General features: G+C 41.7%; 3 protein-coding genes and 1 long non-coding RNA gene across 4 annotated transcripts; 1 reads left to right on the forward strand and 3 right to left on the reverse strand.

Annotated features, from left to right (window-relative positions):
* Positions 1-283: 283 nt before the first annotated feature.
* On the reverse strand, positions 284-6583 carry LOC131184092 (uncharacterized). The gene is made up of 3 exons (XR_009151914.1): positions 6352-6583; positions 6087-6185; positions 284-1604 (listed from the first exon to the last, which is right to left on the reverse strand). It is a non-coding gene; the product is annotated as an uncharacterized LOC131184092 (long non-coding RNA).
* A 2442-nt stretch (positions 6584-9025) lies between these two features.
* LOC131184441 (carbohydrate sulfotransferase 5-like) lies at positions 9026-13713 on the reverse strand. The gene is made up of 2 exons (XM_058155691.1): positions 13341-13713; positions 9026-12306 (listed from the first exon to the last, which is right to left on the reverse strand). The coding sequence occupies exon 2, from the start codon at positions 12128-12130 to the stop codon at positions 10946-10948; it is 1185 nt and encodes a 394-aa protein (XP_058011674.1). The 5' UTR covers positions 12131-12306; positions 13341-13713; the 3' UTR covers positions 9026-10945.
* Positions 13714-13841: 128 nt separating this feature from the next.
* TMEM231 (transmembrane protein 231) lies at positions 13842-19163 on the reverse strand. Its single transcript, XM_058155692.1, has 7 exons — positions 18683-19163; positions 18429-18592; positions 18106-18234; positions 16605-16748; positions 15805-15886; positions 15595-15705; positions 13842-15198 (listed from the first exon to the last, which is right to left on the reverse strand). The coding sequence occupies exons 1-7, from the start codon at positions 19002-19004 to the stop codon at positions 15023-15025; spliced, it is 1128 nt and encodes a 375-aa protein (XP_058011675.1). The 5' UTR covers positions 19005-19163; the 3' UTR covers positions 13842-15022.
* On the forward strand, positions 18916-20870 carry GABARAPL2 (GABA type A receptor associated protein like 2). The gene is made up of 4 exons (XM_058155693.1): positions 18916-19036; positions 19110-19165; positions 19471-19643; positions 20372-20870. Exons 1-4 carry the CDS (start codon positions 19003-19005, stop codon positions 20460-20462), a joined length of 354 nt encoding a protein of 117 aa, XP_058011676.1. The 5' UTR covers positions 18916-19002; the 3' UTR covers positions 20463-20870.
* The last annotated feature ends 2331 nt before the right edge of the window (positions 20871-23201 follow it).

Genomic DNA, 23201 nt, shown 5'->3' on the forward strand with positions numbered 1-23201 from the left:
CCTTACCGATAGCATTGAGGCCATCGGAATGTTAATGCTATGGGATAGGAAACTGCCATCCTGTGGTCAAAGCGGGTATTGCAGACACAAAAAGAAACCAGCCTTTTTTTATGGAAAAAGTTTTACAACAACAATTAAATTTTTCCCCTCCCCTCCTCCCCCTTCCTCCAAAACCCCACTCCCCCCCCACCGACTTCCCGGAGCAAACACAAGGTATAGTTCAATAAACAGTCATACATTAAATTTTTAAAATCTAACATAATTATAATCCTTCTCTCTCACATAACCTGACTTCTTCCATTAAAATAAAAAACAACGTCCTTCATTCAAAGGCAATCTGAAATTCCTTAATCTGATATCTATTTTGAATATAATCAATCCAATTCTTCCATTCGTTTAGATATTTTTCTTGAGTACTGTCTTTCAAGAAGACTGAGATTTTAGCCATCTCGGCCAAATTGGAAACTTTCAATATCCATTCTTCTATTTTTCTTCCAATATTGTCCGATCAACAGTCTTGCTGCTGTTATTAAATTCAAAATAAATTTAGTCTCAATCACTGTACAGTCTGTTGTTATTCCCAAAAGGAAAAATTGCGGTAGGAACTTTATCTTCTTCTTCAGAACATTCTGCATAATCCACCAGATTCTTATCCAGAAAGACTTAATTTTCTTACAAGTCCACCATACGTGAAAATATGTAGCATCATCACAATTGCATCTCCAACATTTCGCTTGCATATCTGAATACATACATGATAATTTCTTAGGATCTAAATGCCATCTATAAAACATCTTATAAAAATTTTCCCTTAAATTCTGCGCTTGCGTAAATTTAACATTTCTAACCCAAATTTTTTCCCATGTTTCCAACATTATTGGTTCCTGAATATTCTGTGCCCGTTTTATCATACAATCCTTTATTAAATCTCTTTCAGAATCTATTTCTATCAACACATTATACAATCTCTTTATATGCCCCTGGGTTTGATTTCTAATTTGTTTGACCAAATTTTCTTCATTTTGAATAATACCGATTTTCTGATCTTCTTTCCATCTAGCCTTTAACTGTCCATATTGAAACCAAGTATAATTCCTCCCTTCTTCTTTTAATGTATCCAAAGATTTTAGTTGTAAATTTCCCCTCTCATTATATAAAAGATCTTTATAAGTAATCATTTCTTGTTCCTGTTCTATATTTATATTCTCTACTGCGTGCCGAGGACTTGCCCATATAGGAATTTTATAATTTAACTTATAGTAATATTTTTTCCAGACACGCAGAAGAGAAATTCTCAACACATGATTCTTAAAAGCTTTATCTACTTTTTTATCATACAGTAAATATGCATGTCAACCGTATAATAAATCATAACCTTCTATATTCAAAATCCTTTCCTCCGTCAAATTAAACCAATCGCTTATTACCGAAAGAACAACTGCTTCATACTACAGTTTTAAATTGGGCATTTTTAATCCTCCTCTTTCCCGTGTATCTTGCATTATTTTCATTCTGACTCTCGCTTTTTTCCCTTCCCATATAAATTTATTAATTTCAATCTGCCATTCTTCCAAATTTTTGTCTTTCTTAATTATTGGTATCATCTGAAACAAAAACAAGAATTTAGGCAAAACATTCATTTTTATAGCTGCTATTCTCCCCAACAAAGATAATTGTAATTTTTTCCAAGTATTCATTTCCTTCTGAATTTTTTTCCATAACACATCGTAATTATTCTTATACAATTTTACATTTGATGAAGTTAAACAGACTCCTAAATATTTAACCTTTTTTACAATTTCAAATCCTGTTATTTCCCCTAGTTTTTCTTTCTGGTTCTTAATCATATTTTTGGTTAACACTTTTGTTTTATTTTGATTCACTTTAAACCCTGAGACCCTTCCGTATTGATTAATTACTTCCAACAAATATACACTCGAATTTATAGGCTGAGTCAACATAACAACCAAATCGTCTGCAAATGCTCTGACTTTGTATTCATGTCTTCTAATTCTAATACCCTCTATCTCCCTTAACTCTTATCTTATCCAATAAAGGTTCCAAAGACAGAATAAACAATAAAGGTGATAAAGGACACCCCTGCCTTGTTCCTTTCGCAATTTTAAAACTATCTGTCAAACTACCATTAATTATTATCTGAGCTGTTTGCTCTCCATAAATTGCCCTAAGTATTCGTGTAAAACCATTTCCAAATTGCATTTTGTCTGTTAATTATTTTTTTTTAATTTATTTATTTACATTTATACCCCGCCCTTCTCCGAAGACTCAGGGCGGCTTACACTATGTTAAGCAATAGTCTTCATCCTATTTGTATATTATATACAAAGTCAACTTATTGCCCCCAACAATCTGGGTCCTCATTTTACCTACCTTATAAAGGATGGAAGGCTGAGTCAACCTTGGGCCTGGTGGGACTTGAACCTGCAATAATTGCAGGCAGCTGTTGTTAATAACAGGCTGTTTAGCAGCCTGCGCCACTCAAGGACCCTTTAAATAAATTTAAATTTAAATAAAAATTCCCAATGCAAACGATCAAAAGCTTTCTCTGCCCAAAAATATAAACGCTGCCGGAATCTGATTTTTCTTTTCAAAATATTCCAATAAATTCACTATCTGCCTAACGTTATTCCTCATTTGTCTCCCTTTTATAAAACCAGACTGGTCGGTATGAATCCTTTGTTGTACAATTTCCATTAGCCTATTTGCCATTATTTTCGCAAAAATCTTATAATCATTATTCAAGAGTGAAATTGGTCTATAATTCCCAGGCTTAGTACAATTCTGATCCTCTTTTGGTATCAATGAAATAAAAGTAGTCTTCCATGATGGTGGCACTCCTCCTCCCATCAGTATCTGATTAAATAACTCCATAAGTGGACCAACTATCTCACTGAACAGTGGGGACAGAGAATTAACTGGTACAGAAAATTTCTGTCCCCAGCAATCGAAAACTAAAAGGGTTATCAGTGCATGTAACATAGATGTTTGTATGGGTAAGACTATCAGCCCTGCTATCAAGCAAAACCAAGCATTTAACAGTGAGTGCCATACCATGTGCACTAAACCAACAGGTGACAAGAAAGTAGGGGCAGTCAACACAGGTTATGTAGACAGTAAACACAAGGTCAATCCAAATGGACTCAAATGTCTATACACCAATGCACAGAGTATGAGGAATAAATAGGGTGAATTAGAAATTCAAGTAAATGAGGGCAGATATGATATTGTTGCCATTACGGAAACTTGGTGGGATGAAACTGACAAATGGAACATACAGCTAGAGGGATATAAATTATTTAAAAGAAATAGACCAAATAAAAGAGGAGGTGGAGTTGCACTATATATAAGAAATAACTACATCTCTACAGAAATAGAGCACAACAATGATGAAAATCATCTTGAATGTATTTCGGTCAATATATTTATTTATTTTTATTTATTATTCAAACTTATATACCGCCCTATCTCCCAAAGGACTCAGATATAAAAGGGGTGAAAAAAAATATTGCCATAGGTCTATACTATAGGCCACCCAACCAAACAGAGGAAGTAGATGAACTTTTTGCTAGTCAGCTAACTAAGGTATGTAGGAGGCACATCACAGTAGTAATGGGGGATTTTAACTACCCTGACATCAACTGGGAAACAAACTCTGCACCAAGTGGAAAATCCAACAGGTTCCTAACAAACCTAGCAGACAACTTTGTTTCCCAAAAAATAGAGAAGGCAACAAGGGGATCAGCCATACTGGACTTAATTCTCACTAACAGAGATGAAATGATAGAAGATGTTGAAGCTACAGGAACCTTGGGGGCAAGGGACCACGCTATATTGGAATTCGACATTAAGCAAACACAAGTAGTAGAACAAAGTCAAACTAGAGTCTTGGACTTTAAGAGAGCTAATTTCAATAAACTTAGAGAGAGCTTGAGAAGGATTCAATGGATGAGAATCCTCAGGGGAAAAACGACTCAAGAAGCTTGGGAAATTTTGAAAAGTGAGATTATAAAAGCGCAGTCTAACACAATACCAATGAAGAAGAAAAATAATAGATCTCAAAAGAAACCAGCATGGATGCATAAAGAACTATCTGACAAATTGAAAGACAAAAAACAAAAAAGCACTACAAAAAACAGATTAGAAACACAAGTTAAAATAGGGAAGAAAATGGTAAGTGAACACCTGTCTACCCTAGACGAGTTCAAATCACCAGGACCGGATGGATTACACCCCAAGGTTCTGAACGAACTGGCAGACGTGATCTCAGAACCACTGAACTATATCTTTCAAAGATCCTGGAGCACAGGGGAGCTGCCAGAGGACTGGAAAAGAGCTGATGTAGTTCCCATCTTCAAAAAAGGAAAAAAAACAGATCCAGGAAACTACAGACCTATCAGCCTGACCTCAATACCGGGAAAGATTCTGGAAAAGATAATCAAGCAACGAATCACCGAACACCTAGAAGCAAACAAAGTAATAACCAAAAGCCAACATGGGTTTGTCAAAAACAGATCATGCCAGACTAATCTTATTGCATTCTTTGACAAAATGACAAAATTAGTAGACCAGAGGAATGCTGTCGATATAATTTACTTGGACTTCAGTAAAGCATTTGATAAAGTAGACCATAACCTACTACTAGATAAAGTAGAAAAATGTGGGTTAGACAGCACCACCACCAGATGGATTTGTAACTGGCTGACCAACCGCACTCAACGTGTAGTCCTCAACGGAACTACATCCACATGGAGGGAAGTATGCAGTGGAGTACCCCAAGGCTCTGTTTTAGGCCCAGTACCCTTCAACATCTTCATCAATGACTTGGATGAGGGGATAGATGGGGAACTCATCAAATTTGCAGATGACACCAAGCTGGCAGGAATAGCCAACACTCCAGAAGATAAGCTCAAGTTACAGAAAGATCTTGACAGACTTGAACATTGGGCGCTATCTAACAAAATGAAATTCAACAGTGAAAAAAGTAAGGTTCTACATTTAGGCAAAAAAACCGAAATGCACCGGTACCGTATATGTGGCACCTTGCTCAATAGTAGTACCTGTGAGAGGGATCTTGGAGTCCTAGTGGATAACCATTTAGATATGAGCCAGCAGTGTGCAGCAGCTGCTAAAAAAGCCAACACAGTTCTGGGCTGCATAAACAGAGGGATAGAATCAAGATCACGTGAAGTGTTAGTGCCACTTTATAATGCCTTGGTAAGGCCACACTTGGAATATTGCATCCAGTTTTGGTCGCCACGATGTAAAAAAGATCTTGAGACTCTAGAAAGAGTGCAGAGAAGAGCAACAAAGATGATTAGGGGACTGGAGGTAAAACATATGAAGAACGGTTGCAGGAACTGGGTATGTCTAGTTTAATAAAAAGAAGGACTAGGGGAGACATGATAGCAGTGTTCCAATATCTCAGGGGTTGCCACAAAGAAGAGGGAGTCGGGCTGTTCTCCAAAGCACTTGAGGGTAGAACAAGAAGCAATGGGTGGAAACTGATCAAAGAAAGAAGCAACTTAGAACTAAGGAGAAATTTCCTGACAGTTAGAACAATTAATAAGTGGAACAACTTGCCTGCAGAAGTTGTGAATTTTTAAGAAAATGTTGGATAACCATCTGACTGAGATGGTGTAGGGTTTCCTGCCTGGGCAGGGGGTTGGACTAGAAGGCCTCCAAGGTCCCTTCCAACTCTGTTGTTGTTATATTATCCTGTAACTTTTTATAATATATCGCTGTAAATCCATCTGTGCCCGGGGATTTCCCTATTTTTAATTGCTTTATTACCAAAATAAGAAGTTATAGGCCGATTCAACTCTTGCCCCTGTATCTTTATTATTGACACCTTATTAATATTAGGGCAACGGAGTCCCGTTTGCTGCATCGCAGGCGCAGTAAAAGAAATCCTGCTTCAAACGCCATAAACCAAGTTAAGGTGGCCTATCAAATAACAAGCTTTTAATAATAAAGAATAACCTTAACATGCCATTTAAAAGGTTTTTCTTTGGGTGGCTGCTAGAACCTGCTTTAGCCACAGGATGGCACTCTTTTCTGTTCCTTACCGTGCGCATTGAGACCATCATAGATCTTTTTGACTCGGTTTGGGTCTTGAAGGATCCTTCTTCTGTGCCTGTGTTGTAACCGCTGAGACTCCTGTTGCCCTATTAATGTTAATAATAAGGGATTTAATAATACAAGATACAAAATAACAACCCTAACCCTAACCCCTAACCCCAAACCCCAAACCCCTAACCCCTAACCCCAAACCCCAAACCCCAACCCGGCCTACTAATATTAATAAAGGTTTGAATAATAATGAATAATAACCTTAATGTGAACAAAGTTTATTTCTCCTGGTGGCTGCTATACCTGCGTGGGCCACACGATGGCACTGTTTTTTTGCCCTTAGCTTTGAGGCCATCGTAGAACTTTTTAAATTCGGTTTACAGTTTTTGAACCGGGATTCTTTCTTCTGTCCCTGTTGTGCGGCTCCTGGGCCTCCCGTTGGGGTATTAAAATTAATAAGGCTTCTAATAATAAAGATACAGAATGCCATTAAAAAAGGGTTTGTTTTTTCTTTTTGTGCCTGCTATATCTACTTGGACCACAGGAGGGCTCTGATTCCTTTCCCTTAGCGTTGATGAGAAAGTAACTGCACAAGGAAGTTGGGCGGAAAACGAAGAAGGATGGACGGGAAGTCGACAGTGATAAAAAAGTCATTTTTTTCCAAATGGTGGAACGTCGGGCTAGGGGACGCAGCGTTGGACGGATAGGAAGTGTGCCGTGCCGAGAAGGTCGCTTAGAAAAGAAGTTGGGGGAATGACAGGAATTCAGCCATGATGAGAAGGTCGTTTTTCAAAGGAATTGGGGGACGGACAGGAACTCGGTCGTACTAGAAAGCTCGCTGCAAAAGGAAATTTAGGTGATAGGCCAGGAGAAGGGCACAAAGGAAGTCGCCCATACTGGGAAGGTCGCTCAAAACAGCACTGGCACGGTAATCGGCAGCCATGCGGAGAAGGGCGACGGAAGCGGATCCTGCCGCTCTGCACTGCGGGGCTTTTTGTGGCTGCCGTACCGGCTCGGATCAATCACCCGATGACAGCATTTTATGTCCTTTACCGATAGCGCTGAAGCCATCGTGAGCCTTTTAAAATCGGTTTAACTCTTTCGAAGCAGGATTCTTTCTGTGCCGGTGTGGCGGCCCCTGGCCATCCTGTTGCCGTATTAATGTTAATCGTGAGGCGTTTAATAATAAAGATACAGAATAATAAAACGTAAAATCCGTCGAAAGGATTTTTTGTGTGTCTGCTATTCCTTCTTTGACCACGGGAGGGCACGGTTTTCTGTCCCTTAGCAATACCATTGAGTCCATCAGAATGTTAATGCTATGGGTAGAAAACTGCCATCCCGTGGTCAAAGCAGGTATTGCAGGCACAAAAAAGAAACCCTCCTTTTTGATGGGACGTTGCTATTATCCTGTATCTTTATTATTTACACCTTATTAATATTAGGGCGACGGGAGTCCCGTTTGCTGCACCACGGGCGCGGTAAAAGAAATCCTGCTTCAAACGCCATAAACTAAGTTAAGGTGGCCTATTAATAATAAGCTTTTAATAATAAAGAATAACCTTAAAATGCCATTTAAAAGGTTTTTCTTTTGGCGCCGTCCTGCTTTAACCGCAGGACGGCACTCTTTTCTGTCCCTTGCCATTAGCACTGAGCCCATCATAGATCTTTTTAACTCCGTTTAGGTCTTGGATTCCTTCTTCTGTGCCTGTGTTGTAGCCCCTGAGATTCCTGTTGCTCTATTAATGTTAATAATAAGGGATTTAATAATACAAGATACAAAATAACAACCCTAACCCTAACCCCTACCCCAACCTGTAACCCCAACCCTAACCATCCCAACCCCTAAGCCTAACCCCTAAGCCTAACCTTAACCCCTTAGCCTATATATTACCACCAAATGGGATTTTTCCTTGTATTTTACCTGGGAAGGTAGAAAAGCCTGTCTGAAAAAGTCTGCACCCTTTTGGGGACTGCAGCCAAGAAATTAAAAGATGCTTGCTCCTGGGGAAGAAAGCTATGGCAAATCTAGACAGCGTACTAAAAAGCAGAGACATCACCCTGAAAACAAAAGTGTGTACAGTCAAGGCATGGTTTTCCCAGTTGCACTGTATGGCTGTGAAAGTTGGACCATAAGAAGGGCTGAGCGCCAAAGAATTGAGGCCTTTGAATTCTGGTGCTGGAGGAGACTCCTGCGAGTCCCTTGGACTGCAAGGCGATCCGACCGGTCAACCCTACAGCAACCAATGGGATACCTGTCCTTGCACAGGAACAGGAAGCTCTAGGGCATGGCCCAAGAGAGGGTACAAAATAAATGTCTCTCTCTCTCCACTCCATGTGGTTGACTACCCAGAATCATACGTGGTTTGACATTCTGCTTCACCATTAAACCATCTTTCCAGTCAGCCTCTGTGTTTCCAGTGACTTTCTCCCCCCGCTTGGACCCAGATGGACATTTTTTCCTACACCAGAGATACTTTTACATCTTTTGCTTATGTGTAAGTATGCAGACGTTCTTTTCCCTTTTCTGAAATCTATAATTATCAGTGCGTATCTTTTACGTGAGTTCAAATTAAAAAGGGAAAGCGAAACAAATAAGTACCGGCTCCTTAAAATGTGCAACTGAAAAAGGGACCTCCCGATTACTGGGAACCGAGTGTTATCTCAAAACCCAGACCCCATGAGTGGGCGTGGAGTTATTCCCCAAATTTGAGAGAGAAAACATGCACCTTTACCTTTGCAAAGGGGCTTCTTGGTTTCTTGAAAATAAAAATCAAGAAATTCAGGCAAAGCTCACAGTGTTCAGGTCGAGTTGTTATAGTGTAAAGAAACAAACCATACGTATGTTGTGTACGTGTGATGCATCGATAAGTAAGTGATCAAACAATACAATATACAGATTGCCTGTGAGGTTTAATCAACAAAGTATTCTTTTTGGAATAACATTCCATGAGTGATAAATTTCTTGATTATGCTACTCTCTCCCAGTTAGGTTTGCATTTATCTTGAAAGGTGTAAGGACTTTTGGTATCTGTTTTCTTTTGCGTAGTTGCTGAAAAGACAAATTCTTGTTTACCGACTGTTTAAAAACCCGATGAGCTGAATTTCTACAATTAAAAATCAAAATCGGCAAGAGGTGTTAACTTTACTACGATCGCAATTTTTAAGCAGATAAACCTCAACTCTTACATTTCATGCCCACGCTTTAGTAAGCATCACCAACTGCCTTCTGGGCAAAACTAAAGATCCCAGTGATGTCCTTCGGAACCGTCAATGGCTTCGTGACTATTGGTCAATTTTTACCCCCGCCCCCTTGTCCAGCTGTGAACTTGCACAGTGAGACTAGCCCTTTGGGAAATTCCGCCATTGCTGGGAGCCGGGTTTTCTGATAAGGAGATTGCGGGCGGTGGTTTTCTCTCTTGCTTTGTCCCAAAGGGAGAAAGGCAATCTTCAGAAAAAGGGTTAGGGTTAGGGTTACTTCCCAGGTGCTAAAACTTTGCTTCTGCCTAGCTTTTCGTTTGTAATTTATTCCGACGTTTAAGATTGATATGAATTGCAGTGATCCCTTAGCTTAGAATTTTCTATCCTTTTTATACCAATGTAAACTGCCTCGATGATGGAACAAATGGAAATTAATGTGATTTTGATTGGCATTAACTGAATTATAACATTTAATGTTTAGTGAGATTTAAATTTAATACTAACCTTTACGATAATTTTTTCAGTTACTTATAATCATTTAAGAAGTAACGAGCCTTCAATAGAAACAGCCCCCTTTGTTCAAGCAAGATCAGCTACCTTTTCTCTGAATTAAAATCAATTGTCCATCTTCAACAGCCGTTAGAATTAAGTGCATGTTGGTAATTTTAGCTGCTGACCATCATTTCCGCTTTCAACCCCTTTCTCTTCCCGTGAACATCCTGGATGCTTTTTAAGACTTTCCCACCTGCCAACTCCATATTTGCCACTCCTCCCCTCCCCTCCCCCTCCCCCTCCCCCTCCCCATCCCGCTCCTCCTCTTCCTGATCCAATCTAAATTATTTTTTATTCCCGGCTCCTTACCAGCAAAGCCTAGAATAGAGGTAGTATAAAGAGATTACTGGGGTATCTACATAGATAATGTGAGAACCTAAACATGCAAATGTTTCAAATATGATCTGTGGTGTTAACCTCATTTGTTATGCCAGCATGTAACATAAATAAACTGCATGCATTTGTAATATTCATCTGCCCAGTGTGGGATAATGCTACTTTCCACATGATAAAAATATGCCCAAGAATATTGATTCAGAAATATTGATTTCCAACTATACGGCAACAAAATTACATTTTCTATTTAATTTTCATTAGGGACTAATCCTTGTTATTACAGATAATCAGGGATGCCCATATTTTAAAAAAATAGTATAATAAATGCAGAGACAATTTTAGAGCTGTGGCATGTTAGGGTACACAAATAAAGGAGATAGTTTGTAAAAATATGTAATGAAATAAATCCTTCCGATCACTGGATTTCTATTCCCGTTGTTCTCTGGGGCACCTAGAAGTTTGAGTGCATTAATATTTCAGAGCGACAAGTTCTCCAACCAAGTGTGATTCTTTATCGGTAATATTGCTGTCCTGCATATGAAAAAGAGCTTAGAAAAACAAAAAGCAAGAAGGCGTTTGGTAGCATATCAAAATTATAACCAGGTGCAGGTGAAAAATAGTCTGGAAGTTATGCATTATTAATTTGAAAAAGCAAAAAAGATACAGTTCCTTGGTTTGATAAAATGAACTTCTAAGAGAACTCAGATGTACTGAAACCAACAAATCTTTTCAAGTTATTTGATAAATGAACAAGGGAATATTTGATTTAGTTTTCACGAAACAATGCCCAGCGAAATTGGGTTCTCCGATGTGGTAATATTAGATCTAAAGACAAATCTTTCTGCTCTTTCTCAGAATTTACAAATTGATAACCAAGTATATTTAAAGCACCTCTACAAACTTCTTGCACTTTTTGGACTTTCTGGAATGAAAGAACATTTCTCCATGCCTGGGAAACATTGAGTGCGTCTCGAGAAGTGATCTGGAAAGCTTCTTTCTTCTTACTCGGTCCTTGTCCGTGTGTAATATTATAGATCCAATTTTCAAGCTTCTGGGTCAATGGAAGATCTGTAAATGTGTACATTGCAGTAATTTCCATTAAAGGATCCCGCACAATGTCTTCAAATCGGATCAATAAATAACGATCCTTTAAAAATAACGGAGGCTTCTGACTAGCTGTTTCATAGATCTGAACGTGACTTCTACAAATCTCCTGCAGGACTTTAAAACCACTGTCATCCACTCTGCTGCTATTTATGCCCAGAATTATTCCATTGTCACGGGCGAGGGCTTTGACAGATTGCTCCCGAGATTTCAGGACAGCCCTGGGGTCACGGACCAGATGGATGATTTTGAGGTTCAGGGAGGGATCAGCGAGGAGTGGATAGAGGACTTTGAGGTCAAAGAAACGGACTTCCTTTAGGACAACATGGCTATAGGTCTTGCAGGCCTCTTCCACTTTACTGAAAGGATACTTGCCACAGAGAGTTTTGCAAGCGCTTTCCCCAGTAATATCAGTCCGTTGGAAGAATTCACAAGCAGGCCTTGTGCATAATGCCCGGCTCACGGCCCACTGGAACAGATCAGACAAATTTCTGTTTCTCTTCCAGGGCATGTAGGCGTCGAACACTGACATGTCACACTTGAAGACAGACCGGATGAGATCCCGCACTGCCATGTGCAAGACCTTGGCACTGTTTTGGTACATGCTTGCCCACACATGCCAGGCTGGCTCCATTAGATAGAAGACATTGGGATGCTGACTGAAGAGTTGCCCCACAAAGGAAGAGCCTGACCTCCAAGAGGAAAGGATGAGGATGTGTACCTGGGCAGGTTTTTCCATAGACTGAGGAATGAAGCCATCTTGTTGAGTATATAGAAAGATTAGAAATCCTGTCTGGATTGCCAAGATAATTGCAACTGTTGTATTGGAAAGGCGGAGCCTGAGCATTCTGAGTGAAGCTGAGTATGACTGGAATGATGGAGAGAAGGTGATCGCCACTTTTAAAGCATTGGTTTGATGGAATTATGCTTTAGCGGTTTTACAAATTACAGATTGGGGTGGATAAATGAATTGTATAGAGAATCCCAGATTACTGTGTCATGGATCCACAATGATGAGAAAAGCTAAAAGAAATGTGTATGGGGTGTTAATAAACAAGTTAGATAATAATTCTGCTATTCCAATTTATATGCATTCTTTACTCTAGAAACAATGGAAGTATATTTTCCTCTACACAGCCTTAAAACTCATATGGATAGAATTCAGCCTTTCTCTAATATAACAGGAGTGAACAAATTGAAGAGTTTGGAGTTCAGCTTTCCTTTAACTCTCATAAATCAAGTAAAATACAAAAGGGAAATAATTGCTCTTTAGGTACAAGAAGATTTTTAGAAGAAAAATTTTCTTGGGTACAAGATTTTTAAATACGTAAGAGGCGTGTGGGGGCCCAGTGGTTAGAATGCAGTATCGCAGGCTAACTCTGCTCACATTGCCAAGAGTTTGATTCTTTCCGTGCTGACCGGATCAAGGTTGACTCAGCCTTCCATCCTTCCGAGGTCGGTAAAATGAGGACCTGGATTATTGGGAACGAGAGGCTGACTCTAAACCGCTTAGAGACTGCAGTAAAGCACTATGAAGCGCTACAGAAGTCTAAGGGCTATTGGGAACAAGTCTTCACGGTGTTCTTGCGCAAAAATCTCTCGGCAACTGTTTTTGAAGGAAGGGGGGCTCGTTTTAGCTGCAGCCGTTCCCGCTAGGTTTGGGATTCGGAGGTGGCCCCGCCCGGCCCTAAAATTTAGCCTAAAATCGCGGAGCGGGGGCGGGATTCCGCGTTTGCAATAGCGCAGCTGTTGAGAATTGTGCCGGCCGGCTCCAAGGTGCCGGTGCGGACGCTCTTCCCAGTGCCTACTCAGACCCTCGAGCGAGATGCTCAGCACCCGTGCCCTCGAGGTTTGCGTGGCGCCCAGTGCATCTGCTAAGTCCGCCAGCGCATCTGCTAAGCTAGTTGATGGATAGATATCCGCAGGGAAAAAGCTCCGCGTCCTGGTCGGAGGAAGAGGAAGCGCCATGACCGTCGCTCATCCCGACACCTGGAACTGCAGCCTCCTCTTTCCCAGCCGCTACACCCGCCCGGCACCAGCCCATCCCGGCCCCTAACCTCAGTATCTGCCGGCGGCCGACTGAAAAGGTCGCGGCTAGTCCGGAGGCGGTAGGAAGGTGAAGCTGCGGCGCCGACTCCGCGTACAATGAGCAGCATTCAGACGTGGCCTTTCCTCTACGGCTGCAGGAGGGAGGGGGGCTCAGTGGGGGAGGCGCCAATCAGGGACAGGCCCTATGGAGGGTGGAGGCGGTGGGCCACTTCTTCCCTCCTGGAGGGGTGGCCGCCTGCAGAGCCCAATGGACGGGCTCCCTCCCTCCAGCCCCACCGCAGCCGGCCATCCCGCAGCGGCGAACCTCTCCGTGCAGGAGTTAAAGCAGAGGGGTTGGCAGAACCTTTCCGTGATGAGAAGCCTGAGAGCCAGTTGAGAAAAGGAAGCTTCCCCACCCCAGTCCTTCAATCCACAAACGCAGCTTCACCAGGTGACACCAAAAGTTCGGTGGGAGAAGTTCTGCTTTCCTCTTTATTTGCTGATGTTTGCAAGGGATGAAGAAGTTTGGCAAAAGTGGAAAGATGGCCCATGGCCCAGTTTATTTAGCCTTAGTCCAATTACATTTATACGTTAATAAACAGTCACATATTAAAGTGCTGTTTATTTCTTAGCACAAAGAGATAAGGATGGAATGGTTCAGGCCTGGCCTCAACCTGCAACGAGCTGAAATGTTTTAATAGAATATAGAATAAAAACTTTTGTCACTTTAAATGTACACTAATCTGCATACGTTAAAATAAATTTTTGTTGCGCTCGGTTTTCGAAAGATCATCGTTATGCATATATCCACAAACAGCTATTTATGGGCTGAAAAGTTTTTACAGGCAGAAATAACACTGAGTTAAAAACCATCTGCCTTCCTGTTCAAGAATCCTTGGCTCCCTAGAATGATGGATGAGACCCGGTACCAAGTTACTTGGGAATGTTGTTACAGATAAGATTGATAAGACAAAGGTCTCAGCCTACCCTGTAACTTACCTTGTAACCTTTAGTTAAACTGAGTTACTATGCCCACTGAATATGTATGCGTGATATTGCTCTTAATGACTGGTCAATGACGCTGTGTTTCCATGACAATGAATGCCTTTCAAAATTGTATAAAAGGTCTGCTCCAAGCAGGGTTGCAACCAATTTGAACTTGCTTTGGAGTAACCCTTTTATTTGCCTATAAAACTCCACCCCCCCATCCATCTATCCGGCATGGTTCATTGGACTTGCATGCCAGGTGAAAGAACCCAAGCTTTCTGGGACAATAGCAGCTCCTTATTCCCTTAATTTTCTCCTTGGGATTTTGCAAACAAAAGGAAAAAGAACAAAGGCGTTCTTTATTTCAGTATTCTTGTAGAGAAAATCTGTCTTTTCAAAGAATAGAGTTCTCTTTTTGTTTCTGTAGTTAATTCCTTCTAGAGGACTTTGCCATCAAGATTGGAATTCAGTTATGTACTTAGAGCAAAACTCATTTGTAGAACTTTCATTAAATTGTTTATCTTGTCACTGTATTATGGTTGATCCGTCATCTGATAGATCATAATAACAAACAGATTTCTAAAAATAGGACAGGAAAGAAAATCTATACTGAGGATAAACTTTGCAAAATAATATATAAACCCAACCTGTGGAAAGCCTCATCTTCCAAATGCAAAGCAGGGGAGGCCCCTGAGAGCAAAGTTCTTTCCCAGTGAAGGCTTGGTCAGGATTTGTGCTCTTTATAGGACAAGAGGGGGGGGAGCGGAGACACTGGCACTGTGTTCAGCACTTGATTTTGAAGAAGGAAGATTTTTATTCTTTCAAAAATCCACAAAAAAATCAGGAGGATGCTAATGTACTGCATCCAGGCAAACTTCATCATCTCCCAAAAGCCTGGCTGATATGTACTATAAAGTCAAGGAGTATTTGGAATCTGAAGCATCTTCATACAAAGGCAAGGACGTGCCCTTCCAATTCTTTTGACTAGTTGTGGGAACTTGGAAGCATCCCACCTCCCCCCAAGAGTGGCCAGGGACAGTCAAGAAATGAGAAACCCCCCCAGGTCTCCTTTCCCCCAGACCCATATAAAATGTACCATAAAACTTTTAAGTTTTTTTTTAAATGCTAGAAACGTTCTCTAGAGATACATCCTGTTTGAGTTTCATGGCATTTTTCTAACAGCTACCTCTACGAGTCTTGATTCAACAGCCATAGTTGTATTAGTGGTTGAGGCCAAGTGCCATAAACCATCATTCCCCCCAAAAAACCCACCATATCACCCACTGGTAGCCAAAGGATATACAATTAATTCCATCGGATAATGGATGAAGGCCTGGATCACAAATGGTTGATCTGGTGATCTTCCAGTCACCCAAATGGGACTGGGACCAGACAAAACTGTTGTAACTGTAAAGGAAATAATTGTAATTAATATTAAGCCAAATGATCTGAGAAAGACTAGAAATGTTTTGCGTACAAAAACCTAGAACTTCTGTGAAAACTCACCATTCCTCTTCTGATATGTTTCAACAATGTTCACAAAATCATAGTCTTGGGCAAAAGGACTTGTACTATTGATCACAGATACCTGTCATAGTGAGAGAATTTTGCATTAGACACAGCATCTTACCAATTATTAACTTGCATCAGAACACATGATGAATACTTTTAAGCATATACCAAGTGATATGATACCATATGGGTTTCTATGTTGGATTAACTTGTATTCTTATAATACTCCACTGGGTAAAAAGAAGACTTGGTTTCATATAAACACATAGCCTTTCTTAATTGCTCAGAATTTTGTAAATTGCTAATTGACCAAATATATACTGATAATATTCAATTTCTTTTTAATTTTGCCTCTAACAATACTTTTTCTCTTAGAATTTTTTATCTTTAAAATTAACATTTAAAAAAAAGGAAGCTGAAGTAAGATTGTAATTGTACTCAATTTCACTTAGCTACTGCTTTGCTTAACAACTGGTCCCAACTGTGATCACTAAACAAGGACTACCTGTACACTAGACATCTGTTATTATAGATAAACGTTCTAAAAAAATCTCTCAGTTCAAAAATTCAAACTGGATCACAGCTTCTGTTGTTACTTGCCTCCATGTGGCCTTTATTTTCTGACAGCTCCTTAGATTTTATAGAATTTTCATACTTGCTTAGCAACACAAATTTCTTAAGCAGAATCTACTGAATATAGTATATGACTTCAGCCAGAGCAGTTGTAGAAGAAAAAATAGGCAAAGGACAACAGAGCCGATTGAAGAAAATAAGATGGGGAGGACGTCACTCACATTGTATCTGCTATCCAGCCCAGCATGGTGAAGGGGCTGCCTCTGATGAAGTTTGAGATCTCCATTTACAAATACCTGTGATCCTGGCACAGGGGAAAAAGACTGTAAAAAAGCCATGCTCTGCATCACGAAGGTGGACATTCTCTGAAATGAGAGCAGCAAATTTATTTATTTTATTTTATTTTAAAATTAAATTAAATAAAATAAATAAATTTGATAAAATAAAATAAAATAAAATAAAAAAGAGCAGCAAATAAACTGGAAAGATGGGGAGAGAGTTGATACAACACAATCTTAGGATGACATCACTAAAAATAGGATTAGAATTACTGAGAAATGTACAGTATAGTAGCTAGACCAAGCAGCTATATATAGAATTCTCAAAGATTTAAAGAATCTGAAAAAAATAGAAGTGGCTGTAATTTTTAATTTATGGTGTAAGGACATTTTAAAAGATGTACAATCCACAACATTTCTATTTCAATACCAATCACAAGACAAACTCAACATAGGACAAGAACAGAACTGTACATTTCCTCAGAAACTGCGTTATACATAGGAAGTACTACCCTCTATAAATACAATTGCCTTTTAAGCCACCCAAACTGCCACCAATCAGTAGAGTTCCATTTATCCATCCTAATTTTTTCACTTTTTTCAATTTTATTACATGAAAACGTTTTAGTATTCTGCGAAAAATGCTCCTGCAGTCATTTTTCCTACATTATGCATAGTTTTGTATTTCTAGTCTTTTCTCAAACTGAGTATCCCGAGTACGGTAACTATTAAGCTCCCTGCTCAGTTTCTCTCCGGACCTGCACCCTATATAATTTATTTATATCTCATCTTATTTTTATAATTAACTCCAGGCAGCCAACATACACAATACTACTTCCTCCTGCTATTTTCTCCTTAATAAATAACCTATTAGGTAAGTGGGGCTGAGACAACGACCAGCCCAAAGTCACCCAGCCAGCTTTTGTGCCTATGGCAGAACTAGAAACTCAGGGTCTCCTGGCTTGTAGCCTTCCCCACTAGACCAACCTGGCTCTGCTTTGGAGGAGAGAAATGATAATTAGCTATCCAGAGTCTCTGGTAATCAAGGATATTGCATATCAATATATGTTTCTAAAAGTAGGTTCACTGGTGCAGGGGTCACCAACCTTGGCAACTTTAAGCCTGGTGGACTTCAGCTCCCAGAATTCCCCAGCCAGCTAAGCTGGGGAATTCTGGGAGTTGAAGTCCACCAGGCTTAAAGTTGCCAAGGTTGGTGACCCCTGCACCAGTGAGTATGCAACAGGTTCCTTTTCAGCAAAGCAGTTTTCCTGCCCATCTCGCTCTTTGCTGCCGCTAAATGCATCGAGCTCTCGCCTATTGGGACAGAAAAGCTGTTCTGCTCCAAAACAAGGCCAGGGAAAGGCGCAGTCAAGGCAAGCCGGTAGTCCTCGTGTCTAAAGGGCTGCCGGGGAGACCCTCCCAGCTGCCGCTCGAGGACACTCACGTGCAACTCGTAGGAGAAAGTCAGCAGGAGCTGAATCCCCACCACTCTTTCAGAGGAGAGCAGCGGAAGCTCCAGCTGGAAACGGAGCGCGTCCATCACTCCATCTTGGTCGGAGTCTTCCTCCCGAGCCTGGAACACAGAGGAAACACTGGAAGAGCCCCGCCGCCTCCCTCCACGGGACAGAGGCAGCTCCAACGAAGTCCGGGCTGCCCAGCCCGAACGGCTGCCAGGCAACCACGCGGACTCCGGCCCCGCACAGGGAGGCGCTCCCGCGGGGGCGGCCCCGCGTCTTTCCGGAGTGGGGGGCTCGGTTCCCGCCATACCGAGACGAGCGGGATGCGCAGGCGGGCGCCCAGCAGGCGATTGCAGGAGGCGAAGGAGCTCCAGCCCAGCGGCCCGTCGCCCTCCGTCAGCGCCGCCAGGAGCACCTCGTGCCGGAAGCGGACGCTGGGCTGCTCGGCGTAGCTGCTCTGCGAGAGCCAGAAGCCTGCGCGGAGACAGAGAGCGAGTGAGACCGACCGGCCGGCGGGCGAACGAACGGCAGTCGCTCTCGGGCCGCTCCCTCCGCCGAACCCACCGTGGCTCCGGTAGGCCACCAACAGAGGCGGCACGTAGGTGAGCGCGCCCAGCAGCAGCAGCCCCAGCGCCGCCAGGGAGCACAGCCGGGCCCGCCCGCGCCGCCCGCATCCCGCCGCCACCTCCAGCCAGGCCATGCTGCCGCGCGTCTCCAAGGCGATGGACGCGCCGCCCTGCCAACCAATCGCCGCGGCGGAGGCCGCGGCTGCGTGAGCGTCGCCGGAAGTCCCGCCCCCCGTGCGCAGAGGGGCTGTTGCGGCTGCCGAGGAGCTGCTGGAGGACGACAGGCCCGACCCGCCCGCCCGACCGCCTCGCCCGACCATGAAGTGGATGTTCAAGGAGGACCACGCGCTGGGTAAGCGGGGGGCGGCGGGTGGGCAGGGGCCGGGCTCAGCTGCCTAACGCAGCTCTCCTCGCCTTCTCCCCAGAGCATCGGTGCGTGGAGTCTGCCAAGATCCGGGCCAAGTACCCCGACCGCGTCCCGGTGAGTCGGCGGAACGGGAAGCGGGATTCGCTCGAGGGCAGAGGCCGCCCGGGGGGGATGCCCAGGGCGTTATTGTTATTTCCCGGAGCCGCATCCCGGCAGCGACCCGCCAAGCTCTGCCCGGGGGGCGGAGGACTGGCCGGCCCTTCTTCCCCAGGGAAGGGGAGGCGCCGGTCCCTAGGAAGACGGGCTCGCCCCTGTTTGTTTCGGGCAAACACGTGACCGGAGCCGCTGCTCGTCTGCCCTTCCTGGCGCTTCCGTGACGCGGGTGCTGGCCGAGATAAATGTCTTCCGTCTCGATGCAGGTGATCGTGGAAAAGGTCTCCGGATCTCAGATTGTGGACATCGACAAGAGGAAGTACTTGGTTCCCTCGGACATAACCGTGGCTCAGTTCATGTGGATCATCAGGAAGCGGATCCAGTTGCCCTCCGAGAAGGCCATATTTCTCTTTGTAGACAAGACTGTCCCCCAATCTAGGTGAGATGGGAGGGGTTGTTTGTAGCAGGAGGAGGAAAGCAGGCCTTTATAAACTCTTGGATAGTGGATGTAGCCGCTTCCTAAAGTAGAACAGGTTTCTTCTCTCAATTGGCTAGGGCCGACGTTTTCTACATGACATTCATGTTAAATTCTATTCATATTTCACAATAATTAATCATGCTTGGTTCTGTTGTTTTGATGTCCCTGTCCCTGTGCAAAGTAGCTACAGTGGAGACTGGACTATTAGCTCTAGCCAATATGGTTACTGGCGTAAGATTGTGGGAGCCAAGACACCAGGGTGAGATGTGCACCGCTTACCAATCCTTGTACTTGAAAATCAGATTAGGGTTAGGGGTTAATTTAAGGAAACTGTTATCAAGTTTCCGTTTTCATTCTACTGCACTTTTTAATCCACTATACAGGACCTTGTTTTCTGTAACTTCCCAGTTTTTTTTCACTCTCCACCGAAGTACAAAAAAGCTAATTATCTCAAATTTCTGCTATGGTTTCTCTACGCAGAGACTATATAGAGAAAGACTATATTTATTGTAGAAAAAAGGTGGATTTGTTTAGCAAGGTATCCAAATTCACTTTTAAAGCTCATCAGGAAGCAAAGCTTAGTTTTGCAGGGTTACTCATTCCTCACTCTAACCCACCCACCCTGTTTTTCGATTTGCACATTCCTGTTTTGTTGGTATGTGATGGTTTTCTCTTTTTTTTTCTTACAGTTTAACCATGGGACAGCTTTATGAGAAGGAAAAGGATGAGGATGGCTTCTTGTACGTGGCTTACAGTGGAGAAAACACCTTTGGTTTCTGATTTCATCTCCATTCTGCTGCTTTGTAAATAGCCTCTTGTTCTTCATCATGACCCTGAGGGGCATTTTTCATTTGTCACTGGGTTGATTTAATATATTGATAGATTTTTGTTTGTCAGCTTAGTAATTTATAAAATTTTATTTTTCCATTACATGTGTAACCATAGCTGTAAATTTCATTGCATCCTTTCAGCTGGGACATATTTAATGGCATTATTCAAATACGGATGCAACCGTAGATAATTAATGATGGGAGATTTTGAAACTAAATAGCATAATTAATAATTACAGTTTCATAGAAATGGCAGTTTCTGTAATACCCTAAGGATGCTGATATGTTTATCTTGATTAGTGTGTTGCTTTTATTGAATTTTGCTTAAGAAGCAACAATTAAAGTTACTGTCACAAAATTTTTTGCAATACTGCTATGTATTTCAGCTTTCCTTTTTTTAAAAATAGCATAAAATTAAGCGTACAAAAGACATTTTCAGACAATACGAAATAATTCAGGGATACCCTAGAGAGATTGCAAAATTATTTTTACTACTGTAGGAGAGAGAGGAGCCTTTGTAAATTTGTAATTATTCAGCTGAAGAGAGTCAGTCATTTTACTCTATAGTATCGCTGCCTGAAACTCTTTCCCCTACTTGAGGCAATTGGTTTCATTTGTGCTTATGTACCATCAAGTCAGTATCATTCCTTGGCAACCCCAGATAAATTTTCTCCAATACGCCTTCTATCCTGTTTTCATTTTTTTTACTTCCATGGTGTCAAGAGAAACCATTGTGAGCACAATTCTAATATTTTTAAGTATAGATATATGAATGAATGTTTTAATTTGTATACCGCCCTTCTCCCGAAGGACTCAGGGCGGTGAACAGGCAGATAAAATACAGATATACACAATAATTAAAACAACCCTTAAAAAACTGATTTAAATTAGCCCAAATATTAAAATAACTTACACCCCCATAAAATTACAAAAATTTAAAATCACAGCATCTACCCATCTTTTCCAAGGTCTTCATTTTACCCTACCAAGTACTAGTCTGCTATATTTCTTAACTGCTGATTCCTTTATAGTTGATAGTCAGTCAAAGCTGAAACTATTCAGTGTGTTCATTGTCAATTGTGCATTCTAAAGCTGCTTGCTATCCCTGTTGCCATTAAGTTGGTATTTGTAGTTAAACTTGTACTGTCATCTTTTCAGTATATATTCTATCTCAAGTGACACATGTATAAATTTTACCCTCTTAACTCAGAAGCAGGGCTAACTGGCTCTGTATGCACACAACCACAGTTCCAAATTCTGATTAAGTTTAGTATAGTCCAAGCCCAAAGGAAAAGGTGGTAGCATCAAGTCACAGTTCACATTCCAAAAAATCCAAATGCAGATCATCAACTGTTCCAGGTTCAAGGAGTTTTCTCAGAGAGAGGCTGGCAATGATGCTTTTTAAATGAAGCCTGCGCTGAGTGCAGGGAATCAAGAACAGGATGCCCTTGCTGCACGATGGGTCGTATAGATCTTTCTTGGACCCACAGCTCTCGGGCTGGGAGGAAGTTAGGAATCGGGGTCTTCATCTGCCACCTACAGTTGTTTCTGTCCTTGTCCCTAACCTAACCCAAACTAAAACCAGTCTGTTTTGCAATCTGGATTATCATTTCCTATCCTGTGCATAAGTTTCACATGAAGACAAATGATATTGTTCTGGAATTCCCACTTTCCTAAGCAATTCCACAGCTTGACTTAGTTGACACAATTGCACACCTTTCCATAGTCATTGAAACATAGACTTTTTTTGGTTATTTTCGGACTTTCTCAATTATACTGTGTGCATCAGCAATGCCTTTGTTCCCTGGTTTTTTTTTCTAAGGCCAGCTTGACATCTGGACTTTCTTTTTTCATGCAGGACTCTGAGCTCATGATTCTAAGCGTTAAGGAACTATGTAATAGTTTGCACACTTATTTAAGTCTTCTTTAATACTGATATGTCAACCAACTCTAACAATCTGTGGGCCACTGTGCTGATCTCCAGATTTGCTGATATGGTTTGGTTTTACTGGCTTTACTGATTCTTCTTCTTTCTGGTGCTTGCTATATTTCCAAATATATTCCATCAATTCTTGTAGCCTTCTGACTTGATAATTACTGCAATACTGATATAAGTTGATTTTCTACTATAAGAAGTTCTTGTAAATAAGGAATAATTCTAAGGTACCTTGGATGTTGAGTCCTGCTGTACAGGAATACAATATATACCCCAATTTTTTTTTTGTTCTTCCTTAAAACTGTCGCTATCTGTCCATTAGTTTCTTTCTGCATATCAGTTTGAGATTAGGACCGTTTGTGAGTTTGGAGGTTTGGGAGAACTTGGTTCATTTCATTTCATGTTGTTAGTGTCTTTAACAATTATCACAACTCTGAAATTTGTCACCTTTTGATAAGATGAACATCCCCTATTACAATCCCACATTACTATCACAGTAGCAGTAAAATAGTACAGGCTGGTAATGGTGGTCACAATTCATTAAGGCCCTGTCAAAAATTATATTTGACACAGGTTGTTACGCGAGGCTGGCTCCTGGGAATTATCAATGCCTCTTTAATGGAGGGTGTCTTTCCTACTGCCTTGAAAGAGGCGGTGGTGAGGCCCCTCTTTAAGAAGCCCTCCCTGGACCTGGCTATTATGGCAAACTATCGTCCTGTCTCCAACCTTTGCTTTGTGGTGAAGGTTGTTGAG

Source organism: Ahaetulla prasina, chromosome 12 (assembly GCF_028640845.1).
Source record: "Ahaetulla prasina isolate Xishuangbanna chromosome 12, ASM2864084v1, whole genome shotgun sequence".
NCBI lineage: Eukaryota > Metazoa > Chordata > Lepidosauria > Squamata > Colubridae > Ahaetulla > Ahaetulla prasina.